The 19,148-nt window shown below is 37.6% G+C and overlaps 1 protein-coding gene across 2 annotated transcripts in view; it reads left to right on the forward strand.

Annotated features, from left to right (window-relative positions):
* The window catches only part of LOC126259168 (CDAN1-interacting nuclease 1), a 147,410-nt gene that overhangs the window by 92,616 nt on the left and 35,646 nt on the right, over window positions 1-19,148 (forward strand). For both annotated transcript variants that reach the window (XM_049955734.1, XM_049955733.1), the window contains 2 exons: window positions 8,873-9,112; window positions 9,209-9,410. In XM_049955734.1, coding sequence (XP_049811691.1) covers window positions 8,873-9,112; window positions 9,209-9,338 — 370 coding nt within the window. In that variant the 3' untranslated portion in view covers window positions 9,339-9,410. The remainder of the gene's footprint in view (window positions 1-8,872; window positions 9,113-9,208; window positions 9,411-19,148) is intronic.

Genomic DNA, 19,148 nt, shown 5'->3' on the forward strand with positions numbered 1-19,148 from the left:
AACTTACTTGGCCATTGACCTTTCCATTTGCAACCCTTGTCTTTTCCCATCCATCCACCAGTGTGTCCACAATTACCTGTGTGGTAGTGACCACTTTCCAATCTTCCTGTACCTCCCTCTGTGTCACTCTCCTGGGTGCACAGCCTAACGGGCTCTCAACAGTACTGACTGGGATGCTTTCACCTCCATTGTCATCCTTAGCTCTCTGCTACTTGGAGATACTGATGCAGCTGCCCTGAGTACAACAGCAGCCATTCTGTCAGCACCCACCCTAGCAATTCCCTATTCTTCAGGATCCTCTTGTTGACGGACAGTACCTTAGTCAACTTCAGAAATTGTAGAGGCCATCAGACATCGCAGACGGGCTCTCCAACACCATAAGTGGATTTCATCGATTGAGCACTTCATTGCCTATTAATGGATCTCTGCCTGGGTCTGCAACCTGATAAAACAACAGAAGCAGGAATGCTGAGAACGGTACGTTTCAACCATTGGAGCACATACCCTCCTCCACAGGTTTGGGCGAAGATCAAATGTCTCTACAGATGCCAGTCACGTGTTGATGTACTTGGTATTTCCTTGAATGATGCTGTCTTCACTGACCCAGTTCCTGTCACGAAACATTTTGCTCTGTATTGTGCTCAAGCCTATGCATCTGAGAATTATCAACCTGTCTTTTGCGTCCTCAAGCAGTGGATGAAGCAAATGCACTTATCCTTCACTACATGCCACTGGAGCCATATAATGCTTCTTTCAGTGAGTGGGATTTCTTCAGAGCTCCAGCCAGCCCTTTGCCCTGATACAGCTCCAGGGCCGAGCTGCACCCACAAAGCAAATGCTCATATCATTATCATAGGACTACCGTCATCATCATCATCATCCTCATCATCATTATCATCATAATCATCATCACCTCCTCAACATCCTCAACCATATCTCTAGCGAGGATGAGTTCTCATCTCACTGGCGAGAAACCATCATCGCTCCAGTACTGAAACCAGGTAAGCACTTCCCAGAGATGGACAGCTACTGCCCAGTTAGTCTCACCATTGTTCTCTATAAGTTGCTCGAATGAATGGTGAGCTGGCAGCTGTATTGGCTCAAGTCTCGGGGTCTTCTGGCTCATCCCAGAACGTTTTTACCAAGGCCGTACCACTGCTGTTAACTTGGTTTGCCTGGAGTCTGCCATCCAAACAGCTTTTGACAGATGTGAATATCTTATTGCTGTCTTCTTCCATCTGCAAAAGGCTTATAACACAATATCCTTGCTACCTTACAGGAGTGGGGTCTCCTGAACCTGCTTTCAATTTTTGTCCAGAATGTCTTGTCACACCTTATTTCCTTATTTAGGGTTCAAGTTGGTGCTTGCCACAGCCCCCCCCCCCCTCCCCCTCTATCCAAGAGAATGAGGTCCTGCAGGGCTCTGTCTGCATTGCATGTCCCTCTTTTTCTAGTGGCCATCAGTGGTCTAACAGGAGCAGTGAAGTCCAAAGTACCACTCTCCTCTCTCATAGTATGCCGATGATTTTTGCTTTTACTGTGGCTCCTCTAGGGTGGGTGTTGCTGAATACCAACTGCAGAGTGCCATTAGAAAGGCGCAGCCATGGGTCCTTGCCCATTACTTTCAGTTTTCAGCTGCAAAGGCTCACATCACACTTCTGTTGACATTGTGATTTTCATCTACAACCGGAAGTTTACATCGATGATCAGTTACTCAATGTAGTGGAAACTTATGACTTTTTGGGACTGGTCTTTGATGCCCGGTTGATGTGGCTTCTCCATCTTTGCCATCTTAAGCAAAAGTGGTGGCTCCGCCTTACTGCACTTTGCTGCCTCCATGACACCAGCTGGGGTGCAAACCCCACTACCATTCTGTGGCTTTACAGAACCTTTATCCTGCTCTGTCTTGATTATAGGAGTCTGGTATACCATTCAGCATCGCCCTCATAATTGCTTTCACTGGTCCCCATTCACCACTGTGGGTGCTGATTTGCAACAAGAACCCTTCAAACTAGCCCTGTGAACAGCCTACTCATGGAGGCTGGGGTTCCTCCATTACTCATCAGGTGCCAACAATAGCTACCCAATTGTGCTATACATTTTCGCAGCTCCCCTAAGCATCTGAAATATCGTGTCCTTTTTCGTAGTGGGGATATCCACGTTCCACAACAGAACTGCGATGACAATTCCAGTTTGAATACAGTGTCTCTGCTCTAAACTTCAACCTCCCCAACTATCACCTCTTGGCAGGGAACAATTGTGTGCACCCTCATGGCATATACCCTGATCTCAGATCTGTCTTGATTGCTCCTTTGGATCAAAAGATTCAGTTGACCCAATATTTTTTCTCTGGCTGTCCCTGATGCGTTTAGTTTCAGAAGTGGTGTACGCTGATGGCTCAATGGTCAATGGACGAACCAGTTTTGTATACACACGTGCAGGGTGCAGTGAACTGTACTCCCTGCTGAGTAGATACAGTGTTTTCACTGCTGAATTGATGACCACCAGACTAGCCCTCAGCTGTACTTGTCCTTGCACCAGCAAGATGCTTCTAATTTGTAGCAACTCCCTGAGCTGGCGTTGTACTGTAGAGCTGTGTTACTCTCATTACCCATTAGTCACGGCTATCCAGGATTATCTTTCTGACCTCCATCAAACTGGATGGCCAGTCATCTTCGTTTGTACCACTGGTCATGTCGGTATCTCAGGGATTGAACACGCCGAATTCTTGGTGAAATTGGCTAACAGGATGTTGATTTTGGAAGTGGTGGTCCCTGGGACTGGATCTTTGGTTGACCCAACACCATCAATTGTTAGAGGCCTAGAACTTGGAATGGCCTGCCCTGCACTTCTCAAACAAACTAAGGGCAATAAAGGTGACCACAAACAAGTGGCAGTCTTTCCTTCATCCTTCTTGCAGGAAATCCACCATCCTTTATGACCTCATTGACCACCTGAGGGGTTACAGGGGCACCCCTCAACTCTCTCACATGCTCTGGCACAGGAGATCCACAGCGACCCTTGCTTGGTGGTCCGGCCTGGCTCCTACCATTCTCACCTGTAAGTCTCCTTACTATTTTATCTTTGCCATTTTTAATGTTTTGTCTTTCCTAAAATTTTATGACCTTGTCAGTGCTGCTCAATTTCTTGGGGATAACGGAGGGCAAGTTAGTGGTGGCCAGATGCAGAGGGTGCATCTCCCACTGCATGCCATGCCCTGGAGTACTCCACCCGCATTCTGGACAGAGTGACTTGACCACCTTACCCCCTCTCACTCCTCTCCTACTTCTCCTTGGTGTGGTCTCTATCTTATTGCATCTTGGGCTGTAGGGCTTCGCAGGATTTGTCTTTTGTATCCTTCCTCTGAGGATTGTTCCTGGTTCAATAGATTTAGGATGAAGGGCTGATGACCTTTCAGTTTGGCCCCTTTAACTCAAAAAAAAAAAAAAAAAAAAAAAAAAAAAAACCAGCCAACCAATCACAGTTATACACTGTTGCTAAACTGCCCTTAACTATTTGTGTCGTTCTCTCTAATTTATGATCGAGTGAGGAGACAGTGGTTAAGGCCTTGGACTTGAGTCAGGATGATAGGGTTTCAAAACCCCACCGAACCACTCTAATTTAGGTTTTCTTTAGTTATCTTAAATTGATAAATTCTGTGACAGTTCCATTGAAAAGGTCATGGCTATTTTCTTGTACCACCTTCATCCAAATCAAGCTCTTGTTTTCATATTAGTGACTTCATATTAGATGAGACATTAAACCTTAACTTTCCATCCAGTTTGTAAACTACAATTGAGCAGTTTGATATTTAAATATTTTTTATCACATAATTGTTTTCAGCATTTATATCATCATCATCATTATCATCATCATTATTTGCATGGAGATTGGCAGCTGTGAGCCAATGCTCCCTGGATTGATAGTTACCATCTCACCATTTAAAAAGCAGAAATTGTCAGTATTCACAATATGGAACATAATTTATTTTCCAACCACTGTCATTATCATGAATTTACTCAGTTAAATCTATTATGGTATTATTTCACACATGTTCAGAATGTCACACATGTCATAATATTAAATTTCACATCACTCTTTCTGTTAGTGGCAGTAAATTTAAGATACATCAAAAGCAATGGCAATCATTTGCTACAACTTCCCCTTCACTTTCTGAGGTATGTCAGCTGCATAAAATGGAATAGGACACCATATATGCTATCATAACCAACCTCAGTCAAAAAAGTACTACTCTTGCTCCTAGTTATGAGAAGCATGACTGAGATACTCCTTGTCAGGTGTTTGAAATTCTTTATGCGATCAAGAGCCTCATGGTAATACTTGCATCACATCAGGATATGCATTTTCTTATAAGACATGAACAATAAGAACCTATTCACAATCGGCAAATTCATTTCGAAAAAACAAGTGATGAACATTACATCTAGTGCTAGTAAAAAATTAACTTCAAGATGAATTGAGGCGCTGAGAACCATAAGGGCCTAAAGCACACCATCAAGTTTTGAGATCGTAGCATGTATGCATGCTCCTGACATTGTTGATCTTATGGTGAGCCAGCTTTTTCAGTGCTGTACCTCTATGCTGTGCACAGTATTTGAACATCCGCAGACAGCTGTCTCATCAATATCTCTGCTATTCACTTTCACAAGGGCTCAAAGCACAAATTTTCATCGCAGTAGGAATGCTCACTGGCTACACTAACACCCATTTCTACATAAAAGCTGGAAGCTCTTGAAGAAATGCCCCACCATAACCTCGTGTTCCATGGTTTCAGCATTCTAGTCTGGAAGATGCACAATGAGGATTTCAAAATCCTTAAGAGTGTTACTGACTTCACTATCAAACCAATAGTTGATGGTCGTGGTAACAGCATATGGGTTTGTTGTGATTAAAATGCAACTACTCACAGACGTCCAGTGTTGGCTGTATTTATCACATGGCAGTGAAACTTGGTAGATCTTCTAATGCATTAATGTGGAAACAATTTACATTCGAAAAAAATTAGTTCCAGTTTTGGCCAGCAGTTCCAAAACGGGCACTGTGAATGCAAGCAATATGTATAAAAATGTTTTGATATTTGTTATGTTAGGAATGAGATGAGGACAGAAAAGGTGAAACAAGTGAGAAAGGCATTATGTTGATTTTATTATTAACCACCACTTGCAAAATTTATTCAGTATGGGCATTGGAGATGTCAGTGAGATGCTGCAGCCATAAAACAAGTTGATCAGCAGTTGCTTGCAGCAGTTCTGGTGAAATCTGAGCAATGTGTTCCTCTGTGCTGGCCTTCAGATCAAATAAAGACTGAATGTATCACTGGTAAACACATTCTTTTAGATATTCCCAGAGTCAAAAGTCACATGGATTCATATCAGGTGATCTTGCAGGTCATACATCTGGAAAACCTTTGGAGATAACACATTTTGGAAGCCTGGATTAACCACATATCTCACTGTTTGATGCATTTTGGAAAGCTGGATTAACCACATCTCTGACTGGTCGAGCGAGATGAGGTGCTCTCGATCTTGAATGAACACAGTAGTTTCCACACAGCTGCACTCTTCCAGAGCAGGAATCACATGTTGTACAAGGAAGTATCGATAATGTGCAGATGTCACAGTACATGTGACAGGCCCTCTGGGTGTATTCCCTTCAAAGAAGAATGGACTGACTTTCTTCTAAAGCTTTCTTTTTGGAATCTTCCCAACGTTGAGGCAAGGCCTGTGAGGATACTTGTACAAAACGTGTAGGTTGTATACAATATACTAATAAAAAAGTAATAATATATTATATGACGATCCAAAAAAAGGTTAAGATAGAGATACAAAAATAGAAGTGAATAAAATATTGTGGCAATGAATGTTCTTTGTTTGTGTACTGCTAAGCTCTGCACAACAATTCTTGATGCTTTCACTTAGTCCAGGGTTCATAAATGTCATAGAGTTCGACCTTTTACCTTTTTGCTTTCTTGTGTCTTTCCTGTGAGGTCATCTGAGTTGTCAGTATTATATCCAACAGCTTTTCCGTGTAGCCATAATGGAGACAAATCAGATATTCTGATGTTACGCCATTTTGGTTTAGTGCTGACTTGCTGCTGTATTATTATTTGATAAATAAACCCATGATACAAATAAATTTCATACCACACACACACACACACACACACACACACACACACACACACACACACACACACACACCAAAGCCTTCTTCATTGACTCATACACATCAAAAGTTTGGTTTCTCTTAAGTTAGTGAGAACCCAAAAGATGAGAACACCATCTCGAACATGCAGAATAAGACAAGAGAATGAATGTGACAAAAAAGCAATGTGCAGCTTCACTTTTCTTTTGCATCAATGTTTCTCTGGCAGCTCCAATGATTCTGATGTGTTTGTCACACAAGATGCAGTTATTTTTCACCAATAAGTAGATATTTTCTGATACACCACTGCAGAATACTCTTTTTCCTATACAAAATTTTTTATAATGTACTGTAACAGTACAGGTGTATGTCTCCATCTGGTTTAAATTTAGGGCATTGCTTTGCTAAATTTGTGCTGATCCCTAATGGATGTTGTTCTAAGATTTCATTCCATGCCCCCAATGCTGTTGTGCCTTACTCTTTTCTCTAGCTCTGCCTTTGTTGTTTTTTTCCCCCCCACAATTTATTAAATTGTTTCTCTGTCTTCGAAGCATCTTCCTCTGAATGAGATGGGTTATTGAACATAAATCTTGTGTATGATATCTCTGATCAACTGTAGCTTTTACTTTTTCCTACAAATTAGATTCCTCACCAATCCTTAAAGTCTCTAGTCACTTTTGTGTGTCTTCCAGCTGGTCATGCGCATTCCAGAATTAATGCTCATTGTTCTCACTCATTTGCACTAAACAATACGAGAGAAGGAAAGCTGCTACTCACCATATAGCAGAGATGCTGAGTCACAATAGGCACAATAAAAAGATTCACACAATCATAGCTTTCGGCCATCAGGGCCTTTGTCAGCAGTAGACACACACACACACACACACACACACACTCACTGAAGTGCAACTTGCACTCACGTCTGCAGTCTCAGAGAGCTGAAACTACACTGAGTGTAGTTTTTGGTCAGTTGAACTAGTCATATTTGTGTTGTGCTGGTAGAAAGATGAGTATTCATGGAACTGGCATCAATTTGATGCACCAAGCTGTTGGACCCATCCATTTCTGGAACTAAATAAAAGTTTGCACAGGGAAAGAATGGAGAGAACTTTAGGGAGCCTCTTTTGACTCTGTTTTGAAATGGTTCATATTGGTCTTCACAGCGCCAAAACTACTGCCAAGCCAAAAGAAATTCCATAATTTTGTCTGAATGGGATAACAAACACACCAAAATAATGTAGTCATTGCAAAGACTACAGCATTTCTGGTCACACTCAGCAACATAATGCCACAATAGAGAAAACCTGCAGTTTATTATAGTGTATGTATAAGCTGAAAAGAGATACTCCTTGTAACACAGTTGGAAAGAGAGAGTGAGAACTCGCCTGCTGACTCAACAATTTGCAGATACATTACAGAATCACACACACACACACACACACACACACACACACACACACACACACACACATCCATCCGCACATATACATGAAATGTATATGTGCGGATGGATATATATGTGTGAAATGTATATGTGCGGATATATATATATATATATATGCGTGTGCGTGCGCGCGCACCTGTCCCCCCCCCCCCCCCCCCCCCCCCCCCCCGTAAGACTTTCCGCTCCCGGGATTGGAATGACTCCTTACACTCTCCCTTAAAACCCACATCCTTTCGTCTTTCCCTCTCCTTCCCTCTTTCCTGATGAAGCAACCGTGGGTTGCAAAAGCTTGAAATTTGTGTATGTGTTTGTTATTGTCTCTATCAACATACCAACGCTTTCATTTAGTAAGTTACAGAATCTTTGTTTTCAGATATATTTTTCCCACGTGGAATTTTTCCCTCTATTATGTATGTGTGTAAAATATAAAAAATAAATATAATGTGTAATAAATCCTAAATACCATTTGCACAGAGTAGTCTTTTAAGCTTGCATTGTATGTACTGGAAGCTGAAGAAACATGAATTCTTACTAATTTTTGAGTAATTTATTTAAAAGTCCATTTCTGTTCACAAAATTTTTATTCTAACTGAAATCTATTTCATCACAAAATGTTAATAAAAGCCGATTTATGTCCATCTGTGAGTTTTGATCCCAGTGTAAACTTAAAACTCTTTGAATTAGAAAATATTTCCTCATTTATATGAGTTCCATCAAAGATGCAGATCACACCAGACAACCAAATTTTTAGTTCAGACACATGAAAAACTGGCATAACTCTAAATAGTAGTATGACTCTTAAACATATCTTTCGGTGTATCATTTTCTTGTGTTATCTTCAATTAGGAATTTTCCATAAACTGAGAGAATCTGCACCAAAAGGATTTTGAAAGAATTAAGTGTGACCCCTTGCATTCAGTGATACTTCTAGCTTAAACACATTTCGCAAGAGAAAAAGCATGGTCTTTATCTTACTTCCATAAGAAGAGCCTTATCCCTGGAAAATGAGCAAACCTTGTTCTCCAAGAAGTATTTCAGAATGTTATGTGTTAACAAGAGCAGATCCCAATTTTAAATGATCAGTTAGCCATATTTTCCAGACCTATTGTTTTCAGCTTTGTTCCGTGGGTGAATTTATAAGAGCTATTGAATTAAATTTATAAATGTAATTTGTTCAACAGTATTTGCAGGATTAACATATTCTTTTAAAAACTTGGAGTATTATGTTTGAGAATATTATATGGCATATTTATCTTCCTGTAGCTCCATTGGGCAAGAATATGAGCTACGTTTGCAAAGAATGGTAAGAAATGCTAACATACCATTCAAGGATGAAGAGCAGCTGCGAACATGTGGTTATGACAAGACACCAGATGTTAAGCTGGAGTTGCCTGTGGCGGTAGATGGCTTTGTAGTAAACTGGATAGAAAGTAAAGCACTCTTTGGTGATGAAGCAAACCACAAAACATATATAAAGGAACAGTATCTTAGTTACTGGAACAGGTGAGAAACAATCATTCCTGCAGACAGTGAATTGGTTTTTTAAAAATGTATTAAATGTATGCTGAATGATATTAAGGCAGTTTGTTCACATTTCAGATTTGGCCCTGGACTTGTCATTTATTGGCTTGGCTTTGTTGATGCACTGGAGTACATCAGTGAAAAGAGATTCATCATACGTGACACATTTCCAAACAATATTACATTAATGGATCCGAAGAGCATATAGCTGCTTGCACTAGATTTGAATTATTTCAACATATCATGCATCAACATTCTCTTACGACCAAGTAGACCAAAGGTATGTGAAAGAGAGAGAGAGAGAGAGACCCTGTTTGTAACAAAACACCCTTTTAGAATGGTCACACTGCAGCATCATCTGGAACAGTTTTTAGTTTTGGGCTTGGCCATTGGTAATGCAAACCTCTCCCCCATATTTTCCCGTTTTTCGCTTCCTCCACCCTGTTGCAGTTTTTTCCCTGCCTCTTTAATTTTGCTTTCAGCCATTTGTCCATCCTGAGATCTTCATCTCAGTTTCTTTCCTTGAAACCTCATGTCAAACATGCAAAGTTTTCCATTGACTTTCATAACTGTGGCATTGAAATTGATCAATTGGAACTTCGCTCTGAAATCAATATTCCCTCGTACTAATCAATTACTATTGGAATAGGAATAGAGGAATACATTTCTCACAAGTAACAAATTTGTTACTTGGGTAGTCAGATTTAGCAAAGTTTTTTACAATTGTCCAATTACATGCTTGCTATTTGAAGTTTGATTAGAACTCCCACTTCTTCTAGTCTATCAAGTCAGGGAAGCTCGTCATTCTTGGGAAGCCCGATACCATGGAACTTCACACAGGCGCACTGCACTGCATATTCCGAGACACATACTTGTGATGACATAAGCATATCACGTGCCAATGTTGCGTCACCGCATGATGTCCTTTGAGAATCTCGAACATAAAAGAAAACACAAACCAAATGCAGAATACATAACTAATTCTTTCTAAGAAATCCTACATGTCAATACAGTTACTCAGTTATTTAAAATATTCTACCTATCCATTCCAAAATTATAAAATAATTTTGTACCATTACATCTGCTGCCTTTATAATTGAGTGATAGTGTCAATGTTTATAATATTTCCATTTTATTAAATTACTTGCTACAACAAACCATCTGTTGTTTCTTACTGTACACCGAGTCTTAATAATCGAATACACATTTTGAAAGTGCTACCCACATATATACAAATCACTCATAAACTATGTTTTCATTTTGCATGATCAGCAAAACAGACACACACACAAATAATTCGTATCCTACATCCAATCTGTTCTCATTAAATGAGGTTTGGTATCTCATGTCATCAGTCCAGCTACCAGGTTCTTTCCATCATTGCTTTTTGATGACGGACGCTGTTAACCTCCCTGTTGTCTTAGATTATATCTACTTAGTATGAGTTATGATACCCTTATAATTATATGATCCCTTGTGCTTTTTTGGGGCAAAACTTAGGTTCTAATCCAGATATTTCCCCACACTGCAAATAACAACTACCCTGCAAACGCACTCTGAGTATGGAAGTTTCTCGGCTGTTACTACTCCCTACTCTAAAACTGTTAGTTATGCTGTCTACTGAAGCTCACTATATTTGCAAATATAATGTATAGTTGTATCAGTTTAAATAACCATTGATACATAACATCCAATAACAAACATGGGTCTCATAGTGGATGTTTGATGCTATACCATCAATCTTAAGGTCTATCCATACCACAAGACCCAGAATTCTTCCCAAGAATGCCCCTTTTATCTTCCAGTGGTAAAATGGAAGAGCAAATTTCCTCATGAGGGGAAAATTTTGTCATCCTCACTTTGATTACAATCACACCCATTGCTTAACTCACTGTACGGACCACATTGGGTTGGTACTTCCATAATTCTTTTCCAAATTCAACTATTGTCATATTTCTTGGGCTGATACCCAGAACATTCTAACTTAGTTTCCCAACAAAGTCAAATAATGCTAGTAGCATGCTGTCATATTGGTATACCTCAGCTTCACTAATACACTGTTGCCATACCTTTTAACTCACTCTACCAGGTGTTAGCCCTCAGCTCAGGCTCACCAGGTCTTTAGATTCAAAATCTCACACACTAACACCTTATCCATTGTCTATGAAAGGATCTGATATCCTATTTCAGTCAACCCAACTTCGAAAGTCCTCTCTTTACAAACATATGTATATGGTTACCATATAAATAAGGCCAACTAATATCTAGTTCTGATGTCCTTTTGGACATTCCATTACTTTCAGTTTTGTTAATGTTAATTTATGATTAAGGTTGACTTCTCATGAAAAACCATTAAGTGTAGTATACTTTAATTGTGTTTCTCCTTTCCTGTTGCTGGTTCTACTAATACTACCATTTTTGAATGAGGCATTCTAGTAGTTACATAACGCCCTTCATATAAATGAGAGAACTTATCAATTTATCGCATTTCTTGCTTCTCTTGTAAATCTTAATTAAAATGACGTCAGTAACCTTTTTTGGCACTGGAACACCCTTTTACCATCTCTTTCTTCTTATCTCTCCTTCCTTAATCAATGCTTCTCTAATACTTATTCCCAGCATGGACACAGCATCCTCACCCTCTGTTGGCCAGTCAGTATGTTTAAATATGAATTCCCGTTCAGTTTACTTCCCTGTTACTTCTATCAGTGAAATTTGAATTACAGAATTCATTCATCACGTGCTCAAAGTTTATAGCCAAATCTACCCATTTCTGTATTTGTACAATAAGGTCTACATAACCTACCCAGTTCTTGCATAATTCTTTTGACTTGGTTGGCTTTCAGGCGGTAATTTCAAATCAGTATGTGGTATACACTTTTACAAGCCACAAACTACTGGAACTGCTTAGCAGTAAACTGAGTGCCAATGTCCAGTAATAAATTCTTTGGCTTACCTGCATTCTTAATGTGTAGTTGCTTGTTTCAAAGGATACAGCATCACAACCTTAGATCAATATTCAAAATAACAGAGGTGTATGCCAAACCTCCCTTCCCTCTAGACAGAGGACTAAAAAAGGCCAGTGCTATCAAATCCCACAAAGCTGCAGGAATGGAGTGTAGCCATGTATGGAAGTGAAACGTGGACGATAAATAGTTTAGACAAGATGAGAATAGAAGCTTTCGAAATGTGGTGCTACAGAAGAATGCTGAAGATTAGATGGATATATCACATAACTAATGGGATACAGTATGGTGTTAATCTTCTTTGTCTGAATGTCTACCTTTTGTCAACCTTCACTGGATCTTAATATTTTTCCAGGATAAAATTCAGTCGTCAGTTGCAAATAAATCTTTTTATGCTTATTTGCAACTGATGACTCAATTTTATTGTGGAAAACTAATACTGCAGTTGCTCAAAATTACAGCCATGAATAAAATAATCATAATATTTCCTTAATGTTCCATGACAAATTTCTAAAATAATAGTACTTCCTCATATGTAGGATGCATTTCTTTGGTGCAAAACGCATGTGATCCAGGTGCAAAAACCAAGTTAATAACATAACATGTTTACTGGGAATGCATAATAGCCATCTACTTGTTTTGTTATTCTTGTGAAATAATAGCACTCTGTATACTTTCCAGTTTATATTAATTTCATTTGTGTTGCTCTCAGTATTTTTATTTGACTTTTTAACATTCAATCCTAAATTTGTGCTACGCCTGAACTTAGATAAAGATCTGGTGTTATTTTCAACTTTAAAAAATATATTTGAAAAGTATCCTTACTTTTTATATTTAGACTGGACTGCTGTCCAAATGGTAGTCTGGATAAGGTGTCTGGTACCAGACTGCCTACGTCTTTGATGTATTGCAGCATTAAATCAAATTCCTGCAGGAATAAGGCCAACCTTGTGAGTCTGCTGTATAAAAGTCTCCTTTTCAAGAGAGTTAGTGCCCTATGGTCACTGGTTAAAAGGTAATAAAACTTATGGAAAGATCACGGCACAGCTAATGCTTCCTCATTGGGAAATGATAATTTCTTTTGTGGTTAGCCAAAATTCTGCTTGTAAAAGGTGTGGGCAGTGGGGAATACCCAGATCTGTATAATTTTCTAGATAAATGTGGCATTCTAGGCCATAATCTGATGTGTCTATTGCTAAGTTGAATGGAAAATTGAAATCTGGATGGACTAGATGTGATACTAAACTCTCCTTTATTAAATCGGCGAACTCTGATTTAAAAACTAAAAAGTCATGTATGAATAATGCCATCAGATGCGCAGCACTTAACACAGTGTCTCATATAAATTTTGTTTAATGGTTCTGGGCAGTGGCTAACTTCATCAAATTTGTGTGGGTCTGGTTTAATTCCTAATGTATTCATAATGTGCCCAAGAAATTGTACTTCACTTTCCCAAACTGCAAATTTGAGAGCCTCACTGTTATTCCATGAGAAAGTAATCTATAAAATAGCTGGTCAAGGATTGGAATGTCTTTCGACCAAGCTTTAGATACCACTACTGTATCATCTGCATAGATTATGATCTTGTCCCTCAAGTCACTTCCTGTAGCCTTATTCAGTGCTCTGATAAAAATTGAGGACTGAAATATTAAATCCATAAGGTAAAACTTCGAAGTGAAAGAAATGCAGTATATTTTCTTGACTCCATGTGTAGCGGTATTTGTCAGAAACCTTCCAATAAGTCCGTAGTACTTATTTATTTCATTCCCACAAATATTATTAGCAATTTCTCAATGATGGAGCTGTCTCATTGGGGTTCAATTATTCTGTTCACTGTTCTCATGTCAAGTACCAGTTGTACTGATCTGTCTGATTTCTTAACCACAGCTGAAGAGCTGTTGTAACACTTTCAGATGGTTCAATAATGTTCCATGTTAACATTCTAATAATCCCATGACATACCAAATTTTTTGTTGCCACTGATACTGAGTATGGTTTTGTAAAAAATATTATATGAGGTAATATCTGTAACTTGCAGATAAAATCTTTAATAATTCATGGTCTCGGCAAAAAAATACTTCTATGCTTGCTTAGCAAAGCTAACAGGTCTTTGTTTTCCTACGATGTTAATCCCAGAGATTTACTTACATTAGCTTCATGGTATCTATATTTGCTTCTTCAATATAATTCCAGTCCATGTTATCAAAACCTTCAGTTAGCTGAGCTTCAGTAACAAGTGTTTTATTAAAATTAAATGTGACCATTTTATTGACATTCAATTTCACAGTGTCTTCTCCTGTACCACATGGTAATGTTATGCTGCTATGTTGAAAGTCTAGGATAACTTTATGGCCAGCCAACAAATCACTACCTAATATTCTACATCTACATCTGTACTCTGTGTAGTGTACGACAGTGGTTAGTTCAAATTGTACCAGTTAGTATGATTTCTTCCTGTTCCATTCACGTATTGAGCATGGGAAGAATGATTGTTTAAATGATTCTGTGTGTACTGTAGAGTCTAATCTTGTCCTCACGATCTCTGTGTGTGCAATAAATTGGAGGTTGTAATATATTTGTAGAATCATCATTTAAAGTCAGTTCTTGAAACTTAGTAACTAGGCTTGCTCGGGATAGGGCACATCTATTTTCAGGAGCTTGCCACCAATTCAGTTTCCTCAGCATCTCTGTAACAATCTCCCATGGGTCAAAGAATCCCGTTACTATTTGTGCTGTCCTTCTCTGTATACGCTTAGTATCCCCTGTTAGTCCTGTTTGGTACAGGTCCCATACACTTGAGCAGTATTGCAGAATAGGTCACACGAGTGATTTGTAAGCTACCTCTCTTGTAGACTGATTACATTTTCCCAGAATACTACCAATAAACCAAAGTCTACCATCTGCTTTACCCATTGACTGATGAAATATGCTGACTATTTTTATTTACTTAAATTTGGCATAGTTCGTACAGTACCTTTTCCGTGAAATGTTTACAAGATGATATTTGTCTTGGATTCAGTCGTCTAGTGGAAGTATGATTCCACAATGCAGTTTCGTCGGCTGCAGAAATGACCTGGTTCAATGCGTTTGCCTCATTTTTGGTGCTTCAAATACCATTTCTTCGAATGTGGTTTCTTCTTAAAGTTTATATAAAAAATAGTAACATAATTCATTTTTCCTGTTCACTAGCAAATATTTATAATGGTGACCTGCACATTGTTGTACCGTCAACACACACCAAGTGTTCACTGCCGACTGACTACAGTCAAAGACGACTCCAGCGTCAAAGACATTTTACACAACATACAAGCTTCCACTTGTAATCAGTCTCTTTGATATTCTTCGTCACATCTACTAATAGTAATCAATGTGCTGTCACTCTCAAAAATATAAGTAAATTAGCATAAAATAAGGCAAATTACAATTTAAAAAAAAATTCTGACAAAAAAAAAAAAGAAAACATTTACAATTTGGTATCGACAAATCCGGTAGAAAATAACACATCTCCCAGGTCCATTACAACTGCTCCCCAGGGCTTTTGTTGTTTTGAACATACACAACAAAATCCCGACCACACTCAGTAATGGATCTGTATTACACAATTAGTACATTAATGATGCAGTCTGATAACCTCTTCCAAATTTGGACTCTTTGAATCTGTGGACTTGTTACTGGCTGTTGTTGCAATGATCCTCCCCCATCAATCTCATGCACAAAAAATTCGAGTAAAGAAATTATTTAACATGAAAAATATACATGGCATAAAACATACATGAGAAATATTCTAAAATGCAGCATACAGATTGAAAATAATAGTAAGGTAAAACTCATTTGCTAGAATAAGATATCTACAACCACTTCTTTGGCCACACTGTGCCAGCTGGTTCTCATAATTAAATATTTTGTTCCCCATATTAATGTTAATTTCATTTTGCTTACATATTGTACAATAAAAAATGATACTGGGCATATATAGTGTAGTGTTTATATATATATATATATATATATATATATATATATATATATATATATATATATATATATGCCTTTTATAATTTTTTTTACTTCTGATCTTTTTTGAATTTTTTTGTATTTTTTTACTCTTGTTTTTTTATTTTGTATATTTTTTTGCTTATGATTTTCTTTTTAAATTTTATATATATTTTTACTCATGTGTTTTTTTTAGTACAGCTAAAGATACATCAGTATTATCTAATTTTTTTTTTTTTACAATTTTTTATGTACACTTGCCCCTCTACTACAATATTACTACAAGTCACATTCTTGTGAAGAGTACTTTCGCTCCCCACAACATCAGTATAAAAAACAATAAATTGCTCATATATCATGAGGCTTTATCTAAAATTGGTTTTGAAACTTATACCTTTGCATGCGTGTCCTCACGTACATGCCTTCACCCACAGGTAAGACTTAGCTTCCAAAAATTAGAAAAATTCAGAAATGCTCACTATGGAGACTTTTTTTTGCAAAAAAGTAAAAATAAATCTTTCTCTCATTCTTTGTTACAACAGTGTTTTTTCATCAGTTTCAATTAACATGTGACTTCAAATTATTAATTTATACATGCAAATATACACACTTGGTTGTACAGGTAATTTGGTTCTAACAAGCATATTCCAGTGGAGGACTTTTGTTTTAGATGATAATAGGTTATTTAAATTTTGAAATTATGATTTCTGTTTATATAGTTTCAAGGAGACATCATTCCTGAGACCAAATAATTTCTTTGACTTGGGGTATACCAAACGATAAGCATTAGGGTGTGGATTTTCTATGACTTCAAGAGGCCCAATATAGGTATCAAAGAATTTTTTAATTTCTGAAGTTAAAATTTTTGATTTTTCATGAGATTTGACCAGAACAAGATCCCCAATTTTGAAAGTGGTTTATTTTACCCTATTGTTATGTCTTTTATTCCTCTTTTTCCCTTGTTTCCTCATAGTTTCCCTGACAATATCTTCTCTCTCTTGCATAGTTAGAGGTGTACATTTAGGAAATTCAATAAGTTCTGATATAAGATTTGGAGGTCTGATATTAAACATTATCTCATATGGTGAAAATCGTGTAGAACTATGTTGTAGGCTATTTATAATATCTTCAAAATTTCGAATGTGCTCAAACCAGGTTGGATGTTTATCGCTACAATAGGTTCTGCAAAGTCTCCCAATTTCCCTCACATATCTTTCTGCAGGATTGGTGGATGGAGAATAAACAGATATAAGTATATGCTTCAATTTTGATCTTTCAATAAACTTTTTCCAAATTTTAGAGGTGAACTGTGAACCATTATCTGATAATATAGCTTTTGGTTTACCCACCTGTGCGAAATAATCTCTTTCAATTTTTATTATAATTTCATGGCTAGTAGCTTTTTTCACTGGATATAGTTTAATTAATTTTGAAAATACGTCTACCATAACAAATATGTAATAGTGACCACCTTTACTCTTTGGTAACATTCCATATAAGTCCACAGCGATAAGATCTAAAGGTTTTTCCGGAATAATGTTTTGCATCTCTCCACCACATCTTTGATTGCTCACTTTAACTCTCTGACATTTGTCACAGGTTGCCAATTTTTTTCTTACCTTCTTTCCAATATTGTAAAAATAAACGTTTTCTTGTATCTTTTGAATGCACTTCTGTATCCCACAATGACCAAATCTTTCATGTATGTAAATGATAAGCTTTTCATCATCTGCCTCTGGCCAACACAGTTTCCAATTATCAGAATCTACATCTGTTCTCCGAAATAAAATCCCCTTATGTAATTTGTAAAATTTATCAAGTTTCTCATACCCCTTCTTGCCTAAACATTCTTTGATTAATTTCCAACTTTGATCTAAATTTTGATTTTTCCTAATTTTGTTACTCATAGTTCTAATTACTTGCTCATTTTCCACCCCTTTCAGGTACCTAATTTTAAATTGCTTTTCCTCCTCTTTTTCAAAAATCTCCTTTTCTCCCCCAATTGGTAACCTTGAAAGTGAATCAGCTACTACATTCTCAGAACCTTTTATGTGCTTGATTTCAAAGTCAAACTGTTGCAGAAATATTTCCCAACTGGTCAATCTACTGTGGTATAATTTGCACTCTTGTAAGTAACTCAAAACTTTGTGGTCCGAAAATACTATGGTTTTTATGTCCAATAAGGTAAACTCTAAATTTTGTAAATGCCCAATGAATTGCCAAAAGTTCCTTCTCTGTGACTGTATAATTTTTTTCACGCTTGAGCAACATTCTGCTTGCAAATGCTATGGTACAATGTATCTTAACTCCATTCTCTACTCTTCCTTGAAATAACTCTGCTCCAAGCCCATAATTACTGCTATCAGTGTTCAAACAAAATGATAAATTAAAATCAGGTCTGTGTAGTAAGTGTTGCTTCCTCAACTCTTGCTTAATTTTATCAAACGCTTCCTGACAACTTTTATCCCAAACCCAAACAGTGTTTTTCTTAAGTAACTGACTTAAACATGGCGCATTCAGACTCTGATCACTTATATGTTTTCGGTAATAACCGCATAACCCAAAGAACGACTTTAATTGTTTTTTTAGTCTTAGGAATAGGAATTTCTGAAATTGCTTTAATTTTTTCTGGGTCTGCCAAAATTCCCTTGTCTGTGACAACATGACCCAAAAATTTTAATTCAGAAACTGCAAACTTACATTTCTCTAATTTCAATGTCATCCCTCCTTTTCTAAGTTTTTCACAAACTGACTTCAAAATCGAAAAATGTTCCTCCCAATTTTGCCCTGTAACCAAAATGTCATCTACATAAATTATCAGTTTAGATGCAAGTTCTTGCCCCAGTACATGATCCAAAGCTCTTATAAATTCGGAAACAGAAGAATTTAACCCAAATGGCACAACACAATATTGGTAACTCTTACCATTGTACAAGAAAGCAGTATACACTCCTGGAAATTGAAATAAGAACACCGTGAATTCATTGTCCCAGGAAGGGGAAACTTTATTGACACGTTCCTGGGGTCAGATACATCACATGATCACACTGACAGAACCACAG

This window comes from Schistocerca nitens, chromosome 5 (genome assembly GCF_023898315.1).
Source record: "Schistocerca nitens isolate TAMUIC-IGC-003100 chromosome 5, iqSchNite1.1, whole genome shotgun sequence".
In the NCBI taxonomy this organism is placed as follows: domain Eukaryota; kingdom Metazoa; phylum Arthropoda; class Insecta; order Orthoptera; family Acrididae; genus Schistocerca; species Schistocerca nitens.